The sequence below is a fragment of the Diorhabda carinulata genome, chromosome 6 (assembly GCF_026250575.1).
Source record: "Diorhabda carinulata isolate Delta chromosome 6, icDioCari1.1, whole genome shotgun sequence".
NCBI classification, from domain to species: domain Eukaryota; kingdom Metazoa; phylum Arthropoda; class Insecta; order Coleoptera; family Chrysomelidae; genus Diorhabda; species Diorhabda carinulata.
The window spans coordinates 2,962,943-2,981,502 of NC_079465.1; the positions used below are offsets into that span (position 1 = coordinate 2,962,943).

The 18,560-nt window shown below is 33.2% G+C and overlaps 1 protein-coding gene across 1 annotated transcript in view; it reads left to right on the plus strand.

Moving 5' to 3' along the window:
• Window positions 1–15,189, plus strand: part of LOC130895684 (homeobox protein unc-4-like) — a 39,344-nt gene extending 24,155 nt beyond the window's left edge. The window contains exon 3 of the mRNA XM_057803148.1: window positions 11,948–15,189. Within this exon, the coding sequence (XP_057659131.1) occupies window positions 11,948–12,409 (462 nt within the window). The 3' untranslated portion in view covers window positions 12,410–15,189. The remainder of the gene's footprint in view (window positions 1–11,947) is intronic.
• The last annotated feature ends 3,371 nt before the right edge of the window (window positions 15,190–18,560 follow it).

An 18,560-nucleotide genomic window follows, 5' to 3' on the forward strand; every position in this document is an offset into this window, starting at 1 on the left:
GTTTTTTTTTTAAATTATTCTATAGTACAGTTTTTTAAATTTTAAAATTGTCAACCAATAGACAAACCTTTTGATCCAGTCTTATTTTAGGTCAGAAATAAATGTCAGTCTCGGAATGAGAAATAATTGGTTGGAAATTTGTAAAGATCTTTGATTTGGTCTTCTGACAGTTGTTAAGATTGAGGTTAAGGATGCTATATGAATATGACGATTTTAGATGATCCCTGGGGAGTTATAAACTCAAGATTTCAAAAAAAATCTATTTCATCGCAACCTTCAACTAGAAAATACCAAATTTGGTAAACTGCATGAGACGGTTGACGTCATTAAGTAATTAGATGTGCTCTAACCTAAAAATTTATCAGTCAATTTGACAGTTTACGATTGTTCTTTACACATAAAACCTTCGTTGAAATATAGAGCATTAAACGGGCATTACGTAGCCATCTACAGGTGAATAGAATGATCTACATAGCCATCGGCTACCGTCGAAGACTTTCATCCACCATCGACGATGTTTTATAATAAAAACGTGCAGTTAGGGTTAGTTAACAGACTTCCTAAAGGCCGCTTCACATAATGCATTGCAAGACGCAAAGTTTTTTCATCAAAAGCATGCGCAGATTAGGTTCATCCGATTGTTTCATGCAATCTAGTTACTTTTGACTTTGACAGATCAGCTGTCTTTTTTTTTTGAGGTTAGGTATTTGTAAGCGGCCTTTAAAATACAGTTTGGGAGTTGTATGACATCGTTTTTAACATAAATGTATGACTAATCATTGAAAATTTGTTCCACGAAGTTGATTAGCTTCGTATTTTCGATCTTTATTCAAAGTGTGCTAAGATAACAAGTTTTCTTTCTACATTTCGAGCGGATTTTCAACATTCAATACTAGTACGACTCTGATATGAGTTAATACACCAAATAGGAACATATTTTTTTCTTTCCCGTGGAAAGGCTGTCTCTTTTGGGAATATCAGGGTTAAAGACGTTGCTTTATATTGAGTTTAGTTCACTTCTTCGTGAAGGGATACGATCTAAAGGGCTTTGATTTTCTCGATGGAGGTTTATCCCACAATTTGTTTTTGTTACTTTTCTTCGTGACACCAGAACTATAAATTTCGGTAGACGAGATGTTTTTTTTTATTGGTATTCGGTCATTTAATAAATTGCGTTTTTATGTGAACAAATATCAATTTTTTTTTTAAAATAATCTTTACCAAACAACCACCTAAAACCTCCTGAAATACATCATGTGCATGACAAATCTAATAAATAATGCAACCCTTGACATATTCTAGCCATATTATAGCCTGCGACCTGGACTTAATACCTGTAATTTCGGTCTGAGAGAATTAGAGCAGGTAATTTCGAAAGGTCTTCTTTCAGGTAGTCCATGAAATTAATATGTTCCTTGGCAGTCGACGGAATAGAATATTTTTTGAATAATTATAGCCATGCAGTTGCTTATTGTTTTGGAAAATTAAATTACCAGCGGTTTGTAGTTGAGTGGTTGCCGGGAGTAGTTTATACACAGATGTTTGTAATTAGCGTGTCACGATTGTAAAATCAGTTTATTTATTGGAATATGTGGTAATTGCTTCATTTCCTTTTCGTATTATCACAGAATTCTTACGGAAAAACGACCGCGAATGCTTTTTTCATTCAAGACGATTAGATTCCTACAATATGGAACTTCCGAATAGAATAAATTGCTTAAAGTAAAGTAAAAAGTAGGTTTCATTACACCTGGAAATACAGGATGAAAAATCAACGACATTAACTGGTTCATAATTACACTAAATACAATTTTTTTCAACATTACTTCTATATACAATTGTCCAACATTGAAATTAGTTCTTTCAATCCAAATCCTGACCGCGGAAACCTTTCCGAACGTTTCATCCTCCTAATTTGTGAACACCGTCTTCTATGCAACATACCCAATCCCTTTCCTTTCAAATATCACACCAAATGATCATCAATTTCTCGTATCCTCGACAAATTAGAAATTCCATACATTCCACTAGAAAAAATTCCCACCAGTCTTCGATTTCTCAATCAATCGATCCTTTGATATGGGACACTTAAAGCCCGGCGTATATCTGACAAAAAGACCCAAACCCAAAACCTTGTCCTCGCGTCGGTTCAATTTAATTCATATTGGCTTTTTATAACCTTTGGGGTCGGTAGCTTGTCAAGTTTAGCTACAGGATGAATTTCGTGGAGGTACATTCAATATTTCATCAACATTTGGTCGTCAAAAAGAGTTAAAATCGATCCAAAAAAAAACTCGTGTCGATTGGTGCGAAGAAATGTTAAAAAAATCCAATTGCACTGCTTCAAAACACTTGGAACTTTGTCAAAAACGTTCTTCATATTGATAATTCCGAATAGTGCCTCTGTATCTCAGCGGACATCTTTATTCATAAATTTTGTGATGATATTGATGGGCAGTAACCCGTTTCCTAATATTTCGCGATGTTTGTCCTATTTTGTCTATTTTCCCTATTTCATAACGAAATTACGTGTTCTAGGTTAGAATTATAAGTAAATTTGAACTATTGAGTAATTAACAGTAATGAGAAGTTATTTTACTAAAAAAAAAACAAACAAAAACCACCTGTACTTTGTTAATTTACTCACCTTTCATTCCTTATTGGGTTCAAAGTAGGTAAATCATAAATTCCCTTAATACGACCCTTATTATCAGATGTGATTATTGATTTTGTAACTAATAGTACAATTAAAGTATTTTACAAATTGTTAAAATTTAATAAAAATTTATTCCAAGAAAATAATCTTCTTTTTTAACCCTCGAATATCGATAGAATAAATCATAGAATTATTACGTACCAACATTTGAAAAGTGTAAACCACAGATATCAACTTTTTCACGTTTTATATATGCGTTCACCAACAAACTTCGACTCAAACGTTACCGGCGGTCTAAGATTAGTTTGATCTTTGAAGTAATTTATAATTCAGTAGGAAAATTTTAAACCTCAATATTTATAATTATAATCATCCATAGATTAATCAATTTTAAAAACTAATGCGATTCACTACGAGTTCATGAAACGAACAGAGCGGATATTTGACAGATACCTCCATTTTGATGTTTATTACATGTTCTAGGTTAGAATATGAGTAAATTTGAACTATTGAGTTATTATTTGGTGATTTGTTAAATCTTTTGATATGAACCATTAATAAGGTTAGTTTTTCTCTACTTGCCGGGCTTACAAACGGGCGATTGTAATTATTTTCGAATTAATTTGTGATTAAATCGATAAGGGTTCTTTTAGAAATTATTTAACGATGAAGAGGGCGTGTTTGTGTGTGCATATTTCTCTTTGGACCTCAGTGGCGTGTCCAAATATAATTTGAAAACGGGTATTCACAAATCTAATTATAAAAATCAAAAGAAAAACAACCAATTTCTTCCCTAGATGTCGCGAATAGACATTTGGACAACTACATTACCTTATAAATTGTCTTCGGAGACGGTAATCAAGAAGACATCGATAAGTTGACGTAAAATTTTAGTGTGGGATTCCCACCAACTGAAAACCTTCTCGCTGTAAGTATGGGGTACTACGAAACAGAGTTAGCATCATATCACTGCTCTAGGATCGATTTTCATGAAGGTGCAAGTGAAAAAAACGTAAAATAGACCTAAAGTACTAATTAATAGAATTTGAGCATTGTACTCAACTCATTTTACATGCTTCCATATCCTAAAATTCCATTTTCTTATGGAATTTTCTCTCTTTTTAGATGATAAAGCTAAAAGAAGCTTTGGGCTTTCGTGGTATGCTTCCATAACCTAAAATTACATGTTGTTATGGAATGATAATGCTTAAAGAAGCTTTGCTTTCTCATGGAATGCTTCCATATCCTAAAATTCCATTTTCTTATGGAACCTTCTCTCTTTTTAGATGATAAAGCTAAAAGAAGCTTTGGGCTTTCGTGGTATGCTTCCATAACCTAAAATTACATGTTGTTATGGAATGATAATGCTTAAAGAAGCTTTGCTTTCTCATGGAACGCTTCCATATCCTAAAATTCCATTTTCTTATGGAATTTTCTCTCTTTTTAGATGATAAAGCTAAAAGAAGCTTTGGGCTTTCGTGGTATGCTTCCATAACCTAAAATTACATGTTGTTATGGAATGATAATGCTTAAAGAAGCTTTGCTTTCTCATGGAACGCTTCCATATCCTAAAATTCCATTTTCTTATGGAATTTTCTCTCTTTTTAGATGATAAAGCTAAAAGAAGCTTTGGGCTTTCGTGGTATGCTTTCATAACCTAAAATTACATGTTGTTATGGAATGATAATGCTTAAAGAAGCTTTGCTTTCTCATGGAACGCTTCCATATCCTAAAATTCCATTTTCTTATGGAATTTTCTCTCTTTTTAGATGATAAAGCTAAAAGAAGCTTTGGGCTTTCGTGGTATGCTTCCATAACCTAAAATTACATGTTGTTATGGAATGATAATGCTTAAAGAAGCTTTGCTTTCTCATGGAATGCTTCCATATCCTAAAATTCCATTTTCTTATGGAACCTTCTCTCTTTTTAGATGATAAAGCTAAAAGAAGCTTTGGGCTTTCGTGGTATGCTTCCATAACCTAAAATTACATGTTGTTATGGAATGATAATGCTTAAAGAAGCTTTGCTTTCTCATGGAACGCTTCCATATCCTAAAATTCCATTTTCTTATGGAATTTTCTCTCTTTTTAGATGATAAAGCTAAAAGAAGCTTTGGGCTTTCGTGGTATGCTTCCATAACCTAAAATTACATGTTGTTATGGAATGATAATGCTTAAAGAAGCTTTGCTTTCTCATGGAACGCTTCCATATCCTAAAATTCCATTTTCTTATGGAATTTTCTCTCTTTTTAGATGATAAAGTTAAAAGAAGCTTTGGGCTTTCGTGGTATGCTTCCATAACCTAAAATTACATGTTGTTATGGAATGATAATGCTTAAAGAAGCTTTGCTTTCTCATGGAACGCTTCCATATCCTAAAATTCCATTTTCTTATGGAATTTTCTCTCTTTTTAGATGATAAAGCTAAAAGAAGCTTTGGGCTTTCGTGGTATGCTTTCATAACCTAAAATTACATGTTGTTATGGAATGATAATGCTTAAAGAAGCTTTGCTTTCTCATGGAACGCTTCCATATCCTAAAATTCCATTTTCTTATGGAATTTTCTCTCTTTTTAGATGATAAAGCTAAAAGAAGCTTTCGGCTTTCGTGGTATGCTTTCATAACCTAAAATTACATGTTGTTATGGAATGATAATGCTAAAAGAAGCTTTGGGCTTTCGTGGTATGCTTCCATAACCTAAAATTCCATTTTGTTATGGAACAAAAAGAAATCGTAGTGTGTTAACTTTTATTATGAGTATATACCCTCGTAGTATGAATCCTTATGCACCTATAAGTATGAAAAAGGGTAAATTGGTCACTACACGCCATCGATTCTTAGTACCAACACACTGAGTTCGGCCCGAAAATTACCATGTTAATTATAGTGTTTGTATGTTGTCAGAATGGCACGGTGTTGTAGCGTGCTGTAGGGTAATATTAATTTTCATGATTTTCGCGAAGCAAAACCTCGTTTTTTATGTTTTTTGTTTCTTAATAAATGTAACGGGGTTGAGTTATGAAGCGTGGAATATTGCTTACAACTTAATTCTTCATTTAGATACCTTTGTGATAAGGATGAAGTTTTCCAAATTTTCAGAGGGTCGACGTAAATAATTTTGTCAGGTTTTAATCCTTTTCAACGACTAGAACTATTAGGGAGTTTAAGTAGTAATTCAATGTCAAAGTATGTAGATTTATTAAATAAAAATATTATATCTTCTTAGTCTTTTCCTCATTTTTCCTTTTGCCCTTTCTAAATAGTCGGAAATGTATTTATTAACAATTTACCAGTTTCCTCCATCTTTTTATGTCTTGTTGCTTTGGTCTTCCTATACGAGGGTTGCTGAAAATATTCTCCATTAAAATCTGTACACTTTTGTATGTGTTTGAACCAATTTTTCGATTGAGGGAGCTCCAAAACATATGATTTTAACGCATCAACGACGTCTTCAGGTGTGAAAAAACGTTTACCTCTCAATTTATCTTTGTTCTATCAAAAAAAGAAGAAGTCATTGGGTGTCATAAAAAGACTCTACGGAGAATGAGCTATCGATTCGATTTTTTTTCTGGTTTTGGGGTAATTTATTGAACATTTTGACTTGTTAAAGTGATCGATTATCAATGCCAAAACTCTTCGGGCATTTCCTCGTTTCCTCGGAGTAATTTGCTGAATTTTTTCGACAATATTGTCTTGATGCAGCAATTACTTTTCATCTACAAGACTCTTCAGTTGTTCTCCTCTTTTTTGGGGTAATTTATTGAACATTTTGACTTGTTAAAGTGATCGATTATCAATGCCAAAACTCTTCGGGCATTTCCTCGTTTCCTCGGAGTAATTTGCTGAATTTTTTCGACAATATTGTCTTGATACAGAAATTAATTTTCATCTACAAGACTCTTCAGTTGTTTTCCCCTTTTTTGGGGTAATTTATTGAACATTTTGACTTGATAAAGTGATCAATTATCAATGCCAAAACTCTTCGGGCATTTCCTCGTTTCCTCGGAGTAATTTGCTGAATTTTTTCGACAATATTGTCTTGATACAGAAATTAATTTTCATCTACAAGACTCTTCAGTTGTTTTCCCCTTTTTTGGGGTAATTTATTGAACATTTTGACTTGATAAAGTGATCAATTATCAATGCCAAAACTCTTCAGGCATTTCCTCGTTTCCTCGGAGTAATTTGCTGAATTTTTTCGACAATATTGTCTTGATGCAGCAATTACTTTTCATCTACAAGACTCTTCAGTTGTTCTCCTCTTTTTTGGGGTAATTTATTGAACATTTTGACTTGTTAAAGTGATCGATTATCAATGCCAAAACTCTTCGGGCATTTCCTCGTTTCCTCGGAGTAATTTGCTGAATTTTTTCGACAATATTGTCTTGATACAGAAATTAATTTTCATCTACAAGACTCTTCAGTTGTTTTCCCCTTTTTTGGGGTAATTTATTGAACATTTTGACTTGATAAAGTGATCAATTATCAATGCCAAAACTCTTCAGGCATTTCCTCGTTTCCTCGGAGTAATTTGCTGAATTTTTTCGACAATATTGTCTTGATGCAGCAATTACTTTTCATCTACAAGACTCTTCAGTTGTTCTCCCCTTTTTGGGGGTAATTTATTGAACATTTTGACTTGTTAAAGTGATTGATTATCAATGCCAAAACTCTTCGGGCATTTCCTCGTTTCCTCGGAGTAATTTGCTGAATTTTTTCGACAATATTGTCTTCATACAGCAAATAATTTTCATCAACAAGACTCTTCAGTTGTTCTCCCCTTTTTTGGGGTAATTTATTGAACATTTTGACTTGTTAAAGTGATCGATTATCAATGCCAAAACTCTTCGGGCATTTCCTCGTTTCCTCGGAGTAATTTGCTGAATTTTTTCGACAATATTGTTTTGATACAGCAATTACTTTTCATCTACAAGACTCTTCAGTTGTTTTCCCCTTTTTTGGGGTAACTTATTGAACATTTTGACTTGATAAAGTGATCAATTATCAATGCCAAAACTCTTCGGGCATTTCCTCGTTTCCTCGGAGTAATTTGCTGAATTTTTTCGACAATATTGTTTTGATACAGCAATTACTTTTCATCTACAAGACTCTTCAGTTGTTCTCCCCTTTTTTGGGGTAATTTATTGAACATTTTGACTTGTTAAAGTGATCGATTATCAATGCCAAAACTCTTCGGGCATTTCCTCGTTTCCTCGGAGTAATTTGCTGAATTTTTTCGACAATATTGTCTTGATACAGCAATTAATTTTCATCTACAAGACTCTTCAGTTGTTTTCCCCTTTTTTGGGGTAACTTATTGAACATTTTGACTTGATAAAGTGATCAATTATCAATGCCAAAACTCTTCAGGCATTTCCTCGTTTCCTCGGAGTAATTTGCTGAATTTTTTCGACAATATTGTCTTGATACAGAAATTAATTTTCATCTACAAGACTCTTCAGTTGTTTTCCCCTTTTTTGGGGTAATTTATTGAACATTTTGACTTGATAAAGTGATCGATTATCAACGCCAAAACTCTTCGGGCATTTCCTCGTTTCCTCGGAGTAATTTGCTGAATTTTTTCGACAATATTGTCTTGATACAGCAATTAATTTTCATCTACAAGACTCTTCAGTTGTTTTCCCCTTTTTTGGGGTAATTTATTGAACATTTTGACTTGTTAAAGTGATTGATTATCAATGCCAAAACTCTTCGGGCATTTCCTCGTTTCCTCGGAGTAATTTGCTGAATTTTTTCGACAATATTGTCTTCATACAGCAAATAATTTTCATCAACAAGACTCTTCAGTTGTTCTCCCCTTTTTTGGGGTAATTTATTGAACATTTTGACTTGTTAAAGTGATCGATTATCAATGCCAAAACTCTTCGGGCATTTCCTCGTTTCCTCGGAGTAATTTGCTGAATTTTTTCGACAATATTGTTTTGATACAGCAATTACTTTTCATCTACAAGACTCTTCAGTTGTTTTCCCCTTTTTTGGGGTAATTTATTGAACATTTTGACTTGTTAAAGTGATCGATTATCAATGCCAAAACTCTTCGGGCATTTCCTCGTTTCCTCGGAGTAATTTGCTGAATTTTTTCGACAATATTGTCTTGATACAGAAATTAATTTTCATCTACAAGACTCTTCAGTTGTTTTCCCCTTTTTTGGGGTAACTTATTGAACATTTTGACTTGATAAAGTGATCAATTATCAATGCCAAAACTCTTCAGGCATTTCCTCGTTTCCTCGGAGTAATTTGCTGAATTTTTTCGACAATATTGTCTTGATACAGAAATTAATTTTCATCTACAAGACTCTTCAGTTGTTTTCCCCTTTTTTGGGGTAATTTATTGAACATTTTGACTTGATAAAGTGATCGATTATCAACGCCAAAACTCTTCGGGCATTTCCTCGTTTCCTCGGAGTAATTTGCTGAATTTTTTCGACAATATTGTCTTGATACAGCAATTAATTTTCATCTACAAGACTCTTCAGTTGTTCTCCCCTTTTTGGGGGTAATTTATTGAACATTTTGACTTGTTAAAGTGATTGATTATCAATGCCAAAACTCTTCGGGCATTTCCTCGTTTCCTCGGAGTAATTTGCTGAATTTTTTCGACAATTTTGTCTTCATACAGCAAATAATTTTCATCAACAAGACTCTTCAGTTGTTCTCCCCTTTTTTGGGGTAATTTATTGAACATTTTGACTTGTTAAAGTGATCGATTATCAACGCCAAAACTCTTCGGGCATTTCCTCGTTTCCTCGGAGTAATTTGCTGAATTTTTTCGACAATATTGTTTTGATACAGCAATTACTTTTCATCTACAAGACTCTTCAGTTGTTCTCCCCTTTTTTGGGGTAATTTATTGAACATTTTGACTTGTTAAAGTGATCGATTATCAATGCCAAAACTCTTCGGGCATTTCCTCGTTTCCTCGGAGTAATTTGCTGAATTTTTTCGACAATATTGTTTTGATACAGCAATTACTTTTCATCTACAAGACTCTTCAGTTGTTCTCCCCTTTTTTGGGGTAATTTATTGAACATTTTGACTTGTTAAAGTGATCGATTATCAATGCCAAAACTCTTCGGGCATTTCCTCGTTTCCTCGGAGTAATTTGCTGAATTTTTTCGACAATATTGTCTTGATACAGCAATTAATTTTCATCTACAAGACTCTTCAGTTGTTTTCCCCTTTTTTGGGGTAACTTATTGAACATTTTGACTTGATAAAGTGATCAATTATCAATGCCAAAACTCTTCAGGCATTTCCTCGTTTCCTCGGAGTAATTTGCTGAATTTTTTCGACAATATTGTCTTGATACAGAAATTAATTTTCATCTACAAGACTCTTCAGTTGTTTTCCCCTTTTTTGGGGTAATTTATTGAACATTTTGACTTGATAAAGTGATCGATTATCAACGCCAAAACTCTTCGGGCATTTCCTCGTTTCCTCGGAGTAATTTGCTGAATTTTTTCGACAATATTGTCTTGATACAGCAATTAATTTTCATCTACAAGACTCTTCAGTTGTTTTCCCCTTTTTTGGGGTAATTTATTGAACATTTTGACTTGTTAAAGTGATTGATTATCAATGCCAAAACTCTTCGGGCATTTCCTCGTTTCCTCGGAGTAATTTGCTGAATTTTTTCGACAATATTGTCTTCATACAGCAAATAATTTTCATCAACAAGACTCTTCAGTTGTTCTCCCCTTTTTTGGGGTAATTTATTGAACATTTTGACTTGTTAAAGTGATCGATTATCAATGCCAAAACTCTTCGGGCATTTCCTCGTTTCCTCGGAGTAATTTGCTGAATTTTTTCGACAATATTGTTTTGATACAGCAATTACTTTTCATCTACAAGACTCTTCAGTTGTTTTCCCCTTTTTTGGGGTAATTTATTGAACATTTTGACTTGTTAAAGTGATCGATTATCAATGCCAAAACTCTTCGGGCATTTCCTCGTTTCCTCGGAGTAATTTGCTGAATTTTTTCGACAATATTGTCTTGATACAGAAATTAATTTTCATCTACAAGACTCTTCAGTTGTTTTCCCCTTTTTTGGGGTAACTTATTGAACATTTTGACTTGATAAAGTGATCAATTATCAATGCCAAAACTCTTCAGGCATTTCCTCGTTTCCTCGGAGTAATTTGCTGAATTTTTTCGACAATATTGTCTTGATACAGAAATTAATTTTCATCTACAAGACTCTTCAGTTGTTTTCCCCTTTTTTGGGGTAATTTATTGAACATTTTGACTTGATAAAGTGATCGATTATCAACGCCAAAACTCTTCGGGCATTTCCTCGTTTCCTCGGAGTAATTTGCTGAATTTTTTCGACAATATTGTCTTGATACAGCAATTAATTTTCATCTACAAGACTCTTCAGTTGTTCTCCCCTTTTTGGGGGTAATTTATTGAACATTTTGACTTGTTAAAGTGATTGATTATCAATGCCAAAACTCTTCGGGCATTTCCTCGTTTCCTCGGAGTAATTTGCTGAATTTTTTCGACAATTTTGTCTTCATACAGCAAATAATTTTCATCAACAAGACTCTTCAGTTGTTCTCCCCTTTTTTGGGGTAATTTATTGAACATTTTGACTTGTTAAAGTGATCGATTATCAACGCCAAAACTCTTCGGGCATTTCCTCGTTTCCTCGGAGTAATTTGCTGAATTTTTTCGACAATATTGTCTTGATACAGCAATTAATTTTCATCTACAAGACTCTTCAGTTGTTCTCCCCTTTTTGGGGGTAATTTATTGAACATTTTGACTTGTTAAAGTGATTGATTATCAATGCCAAAACTCTTCGGGCATTTCCTCGTTTCCTCGGAGTAATTTGCTGAATTTTTTCGACAATATTGTCTTGATACAGCAATTAATTTTCATCTACAAGACTCTTCAGTTGTTCTCCCCTTTTTGGGGGTAATTTATTGAACATTTTGACTTGTTAAAGTGATCGATTATCAACGCCAAAACTCTTCGGGCATTTCCTCGTTTCCTCGGAGTAATTTGCTGAATTTTTTGACAATATTGTCTTGATGCAGCAATTACTTTTCATCTACAAGACTCTCGAGGTTTTCCCCCTTTTTTGGGGGGTAATTTATTGAGGATTTTGATTTGTAAAATTGCTCAATTGTGAATAGAAAGACTTTTCGCGCATTTTTACGCTTCTTTGGAGTAATGTATTGAAAATTTTGCTCATATTGTCTTTTTGCAGCAATTGATTCACTCACGCCATGTTTGCTTAGCACTAAATTCACCATTTTGTTACAGGTATGGTTCCAAAACAGACGAGCTAAATGGCGGAAGAAGGAACACACTAAAAAAGGACCCGGTCGACCGGCTCACAACGCCCACCCACAATCCTGTTCCGGTGAACCAATCCCTCCAGCAGAACTGCGCGCCAGAGAACGAGCAAGACGCAGGAAAAAGCTGCAGAAAGCTCTTGAGCGACAGGCGCGCAAATTACGCGCCAAAGGCATAGCGGTCGATCTCGTAGCGTTAAAAAGGGAATATTTAGCGCAAAGGGGCGGCGACGGGGCCGACAGTGATAGCGATATAGACGTTGTTGGTGATTCGGGGGCGGAGTCGGAGAACTGTAATAACAGCGAAAGCGGAAGATACTCGTCTTCGGTATCGGAATCAGGCGTGGATCTAACGGCGGGTTCGCAGGATGATAAAATGCGACGCGCCAATCCGTTTAGTATAGATTCCTTATTGAATAATAATACTTGAAAGGATTTCATTGTCCACTTTGTTGTGCAATAGTTTGTTTTTTATTACGCGTACGATGTTAGTGATATTTTTTGTTTTGTTATTCCATTTTTTTTACGTTCATATTTAGACTGCCGTCGATTCAAAATCCATTTTGATTCGTTGCGTTCCGTGTAATTGTTGTTTTCTTGGTCAAAATTCAATAACTAACGAATTACTACGATCGAATTTGTCAAATTTGACTACCTACTATCCTAGCATGATTTCATTTTCAACAGAATTTTCATTGATAAAATTGAAGTTATCGGAGCGGGTTTGTCCTTTGCGAAAACACATTTTGCTTGAACCTTGTGAAGTCCTGGGAAATGCGCTTTCAGTCAAAAGTAATTGACGTGACGAAGGATGTGCAAGTGCCTGTTGCGCAACGTTTTTTTTTTATCGAAGATGATGCAAAATCCGCGGAAATTCATCGAAAACTATTCTCCAAAAGACTCAAGCTTATGAATGATGCTGCGTTTTCCGAAAAGGACGAGATTTATCACCAAATTTCAACAAGATGGATGCCAATATTGAAGTTTGTGTAGAAATTCACACGCTGGAAAGTTTGCACGCGTCTCCTGAAGAGGAAATCGAAAGTTTATTGCTCCGAATATTCACCATAGACAAGACTTGGGTTCACCACCATAATCCTAGTGAACGCGCGTCTAAGTAATGGAGGAAAAGAGAAAAAAAAAGTCCAAATGATATTGATTTGTATCTAGAAAAAGATCTGATTCATCAAATGAAGAATTACGGAAAATTTTGATTCAATAGTTTCGATTCCATCGAAAGCACAGTCGATAAATTTGCTTATATAGTTTAATCATGAAATGACAGTAGTGAATGACGTTTCGTTTGACGTTTTCATTAATAATAACATTAAAAAAAAGAAGATCCAATTGTTTTTAGAAGAAGAGAGAAAAAAAGAGTCCAAATGATATTGATTTGTATCTAGAAAAAGATATAATTCCTCAAATGAAGAATTACGGAAAATTTTGATTCAATAGTTTCCATTCCATCGAAAGCACAGTCGATAAATTTGCTTATATAGTTTAATCATGAAATGACAGTAGTGAATGACGTTCCGTTTGACGTTTTCATTAATAATAACATTAAAAAAAAGAAGATCCAATTGTTTTTAGAAGAAGAGAGAAAAAAAGAGTCCAAATGATATTGATTTGTATCTAGAAAAAGATATAATTCCTCAAATGAAGAATTACGGAAAATTTTCATTCAATAGTTTTCATTCCATCGAAAGCACAGTCGATAAATTTGCTTATATAGTTTAATCATGAAATGACAGTAGTGAATGACGTTTCGTTTGACGTTTTCATTAATAATAACATTAAAAAAAAAGAAGATCCAATTGTTTTTAGAAGAAGAGAGAAAAAAAGAGTCCAAATGATATTGATTTGTATCTAGAAAAAGATATAATTCCTCAAATGAAGAATTACGGAAAATTTTCATTCAATAGTTTTCATTCCATCGAAAGCACAGTCGATAAATTTGCTTATATAGTTTAATCATGAAATGACAGTAGTGAATGACGTTTCGTTTGACGTTTTCATTAATAATAACATTAAAAAAAAAGAAGATCCAATTGTTTTTAGAAGAAGAGAGAAAAAAAGAGTCCAAATGATATTGATTTGTATCTAGAAAAAGATATAATTCCTCAAATGAAGAATTACGGAAAATTTTCATTCAATAGTTTTCATTCCATCGAAAGCACAGTCGATAAATTTGCTTATATAGTTTAATCATGAAATGACAGTAGTGAATGACGTTTCGTTTGACGTTTTCATTAATAATAACATTAAAAAAAAAGAAGATCCAATTGTTTTTAGAAGAAGAGAGAAAAAAAGAGTCCAAATGATATTGATTTGTATCTAGAAAAAGATATAATTCCTCAAATGAAGAATTACGGAAAATTTTCATTCAATAGTTTTCATTCCATCGAAAGCACAGTCGATAAATTTGCTTATATAGTTTAATCATGAAATGACAGTAGTGAATGACGTTTCGTTTGACGTTTTCATTAATAATAACATTAAAAAAAAAGAAGATCCAATTGTTTTTAGAAGAAGAGAGAAAAAAAGAGTCCAAATGATATTGATTTGTATCTAGAAAAAGATATAATTCCTCAAATGAAGAATTACGGAAAATTTTCATTCAATAGTTTTCATTCCATCGAAAGCACAGTCGATAAATTTGCTTATATAGTTTAATCATGAAATGACAGTAGTGAATGACGTTTCGTTTGACGTTTTCATTAATAATAACATTAAAAAAAAAGAAGATCCAATTGTTTTTAGAAGAAGAGAGAAAAAAAGAGTCCAAATGATATTGATTTGTATCTAGAAAAAGATATAATTCCTCAAATGAAGAATTACGGAAAATTTTCATTCAATAGTTTTCATTCCATCGAAAGCACAGTCGATAAATTTGCTTATATAGTTTAATCATGAAATGACAGTAGTGAATGACGTTTCGTTTGACGTTTTCATTAATAATAACATTAAAAAAAAGAAGATCCAATTGTTATTAGAAGAAGAGAGAAAAAAAGAGTCCAAATGATATTGATTTGTATCTAGAAAAAGATCTGATTCATCAAATGAAGAATTACGGAAAATTTTCATTCAATAGTTTTCATTCCATCGAAAGCACAGTCGATAAATTTGCTTATATAGTTTAATCATGAAATGACAGTAGTGAATGACGTTTCGTTTGACGTTTTCATTAATAATAACATTAAAAAAAAAGAAGATCCAATTGTTTTTAGAAGAAGAGAGAAAAAAAGAGTCCAAATGATATTGATTTGTATCTAGAAAAAGATATAATTCCTCAAATGAAGAATTACGGAAAATTTTGATTCAATAGTTTCCATTCCATCGAAAGCACAGTCGATAAATTTGCTTATATAGTTTAATCATGAAATGACAGTAGTGAATGACGTTTCGTTTGACGTTTTCATTAATAATAACATTAAAAAAGAAGATCTAATTGTTTTTATGGCCAAGAAAATGTTAAATAATGTTTTTGTTATATAAAAGTGTATTTATATGTATCTCTAGAGTGAAAACGGTTATATTTTTCAATTTTTTTGTCCTTACGAACACCAATTACCTACCTACAGGATGTCTAAAAGTAACCGAATTTTCATTTTCACAAAAAATTAAATATATTAAAAACGACAACACTTAGATACCGAAATATAATTCAAAGTTGATCTAATTTTTCATGTAAAATTCAAAACTTCTCGCAAATATGATTGAAAAATTTCACAGTTTCCTCTTTAGAGACCGTATAAGTACAGACGACCCTGTATTTATATTCGTAAAAGTTGTAAATAAATTTGTGGACATATCTTTAAACACGTAATGTACGTTTTCAACAAGGTGTTTTGTAAAGTAAATTTCACATTTTCAAACAAAACCGAACGCGTGCATCGAGCGCACGTAAGTCGAGCATCGAGCGCTCTCCTAACCTAACCTAACCTAACCTAACATAACCTAACCTAACCTAACCTAACCTAATCATTCATGGAACGTCAAAATACGCAATTTTTCAACTATTTCGAACCTAATACCAAAAATACAGTCGTTCTTTGAAAAAATAGTTTTTTCTATCATTTTTTCTTCAATATTTCATGTAATATTGAACATTTGCTAATTTTGTTCAATCTTAGATGTTGCTTCGACGTTTTCCCATCTCTGTCTCCGACAGATCAAATTTTCGTCGAACGATTTTCCGGATTCGACACAGGTTAGTTAGATGCACTAAACGTGCGCTCGATGCACGTGCGCTCCTCGAGCATGACGTAATGAAGCGGTTGGAAATGTTTGTTCCACATTTTTTGGCACGCAGCTCAATCTCTGGTATCAAAAAACTTGTAGAAACCAAAGAAGACTTTATATCTTCGATGTATAGGGAATGTGTAGCTTGGACGTTGCAGCATCACCTCCATGAAGAAGATATCCATACTTTGGACTGGTCACAATATAGGAGTAATTGAGTCAGCGGATTAGAGCTCCACAACTATCACCTGGAGATCTAGATGAACTGTCATTCAGTTAAAGACATTAAATAGACCAAGTTTGATACAGAACATTTATTTAAAGTATAAAAAGAAGATGTACAGCAATAATCCGAGCAAGGAGATAAGAAATTACGAAATTTTTTATTTCTTTCTTGTCAATTTCCATCTATAAAGATCGTACAATGTAAAAAATACCTAATAAGCCAAGAGCCGGGTTTTTTTTTGTAAAAAACGTACGGGAACAGGTATTTTTTTCTGAATATGTTCAGGGGTTTCCCCTAAATGTAAATCCAAGTGGGCGTCATGGAGGGGGGCGCTTCACTTTAACCGCCATCTTGAAAAACACGTTTTAATAAATATCTCGCGAACCGCGCATCGTACGACAAAAATTGTGAATATCATTATTATAGATAATGATATTTGCCATCTTTTTTATTTGAAACTTTTTTTTGTATAACGCATAGATTTTTAATTAGAGCGCTCCAAACTTTTTTCAAAATGGTTTTTGCTAAATATTTAGTTACATCGAAAGAATTATTAACGTTGTTCTTAATATTATTATTATTAATTTATTAATTTACGTTATGTTTGTGTGCAGTATTATTTTATATTGTATATTATAATATATTGTAATGATTTTTTTTAATAGATGAATAAGAAGGTTGGTATTCAATTTGAATTTTTTATTTTTTTAAATTTAACGTGAATCTGAGTAAATCTCATCGTCTTAAAATTTATAAAAAAATTGATGCTCTACAATACAGTTACCACAATTTTTAATTTATCATTGACCATTAACTAAATATTTAGGAAAAACCATTTTGAAAAAAGTTTGGAGCGGTGTAATTAAAAACCTATGCGTTATACAAAAAAACGTTTCAAATAAAAAAGATTGCAAATATTATTATCTACAAAAATGATTTTCACTATTTTTGTCGTACGATGTGCGGTTCGCGAGATATTTGATAAAACGTGTTATCCAAGATGGCGGTTGAGGTAAAGCCCCGCCATGACGCCCACTACCTGTTCCCGTACGTTTTTTCCAGAATCTACTTTTTTGGTTGCGGCTCTTGGACTATGAATGCTACTACGAATGCTTTATCTTCAGTATATCATGAAGATTTTTTTCTTTTTCCAACTTTTTCTTATTTTTTAGAAATACGTCAAAGTATTGGAATAAAAACAAATTATAAAAATGTTTTGCTCTACAAACACCTTGTTATTAATTTTTCTTGTAAATATTATCATACCTTGTATATATATATATGCCATGAGACCTTCCATTATTACTAATTTATTAAAAAAACGATATAGATATAAGTAAACACGTAGTTACAGCAATATGTCAAACTAAAGTCAAAATATCCTATTTTAGATAACCCGAAAGAGAGTTTCTGTTTTAACTGTTGAATCAATCACCTTTGTCGCCAGATATTTCTCATCAGGAGCTTCGTTTATGAAACAATCAAGTTAATTAAGTTCAAAAGTAGGAGTAGATGGCGTGTGATAACAGATGGCGTAACTTACATTACACCGTTCAAATATTCCGAATCCAAATATATCGAACTTTGTTCCTGAAAAAGTATTTTCTTGGAAGTTTATGGTCTAGTTTATAGAACGTTCCAAAAGTAGTTTGCGCGATTTAAAAGTGGTGATTTTGACTTGGAAGACTTGGGCACCCAAAAAAGTTTGAAGATTAAGAATTGGAAGCATTACTCGATGAAGATGAATGCCAAACACCAGAAGACCTCGCAGAATCTTTGGATGTCACTCAAGCAGCCTTTTTAAATCGTTTAAAAGCATCTGGATATATTCAAAAGCAAGGAAATTGGGTTCCACATGAACTCAAACGGAGAGACGGTTTTCCATGTCCGAAATGCTGGTGGAACGCCACATTTTTGCATCGGATCGTTACTGGTGATGAAAAATGGATCCATTAGGACAACCCCAAGCGCAAAAAATCATATGTGGAATCCCGCCAACCATCCAATTCAACGGCAAAGCCGAATATCTATGACGCGAAGGTATTGGTGGGATCAGAAGGGTGTGCTGCATTATGAGCTGCTAAATCCTGGTGAAACCATCAATGGAGAACGC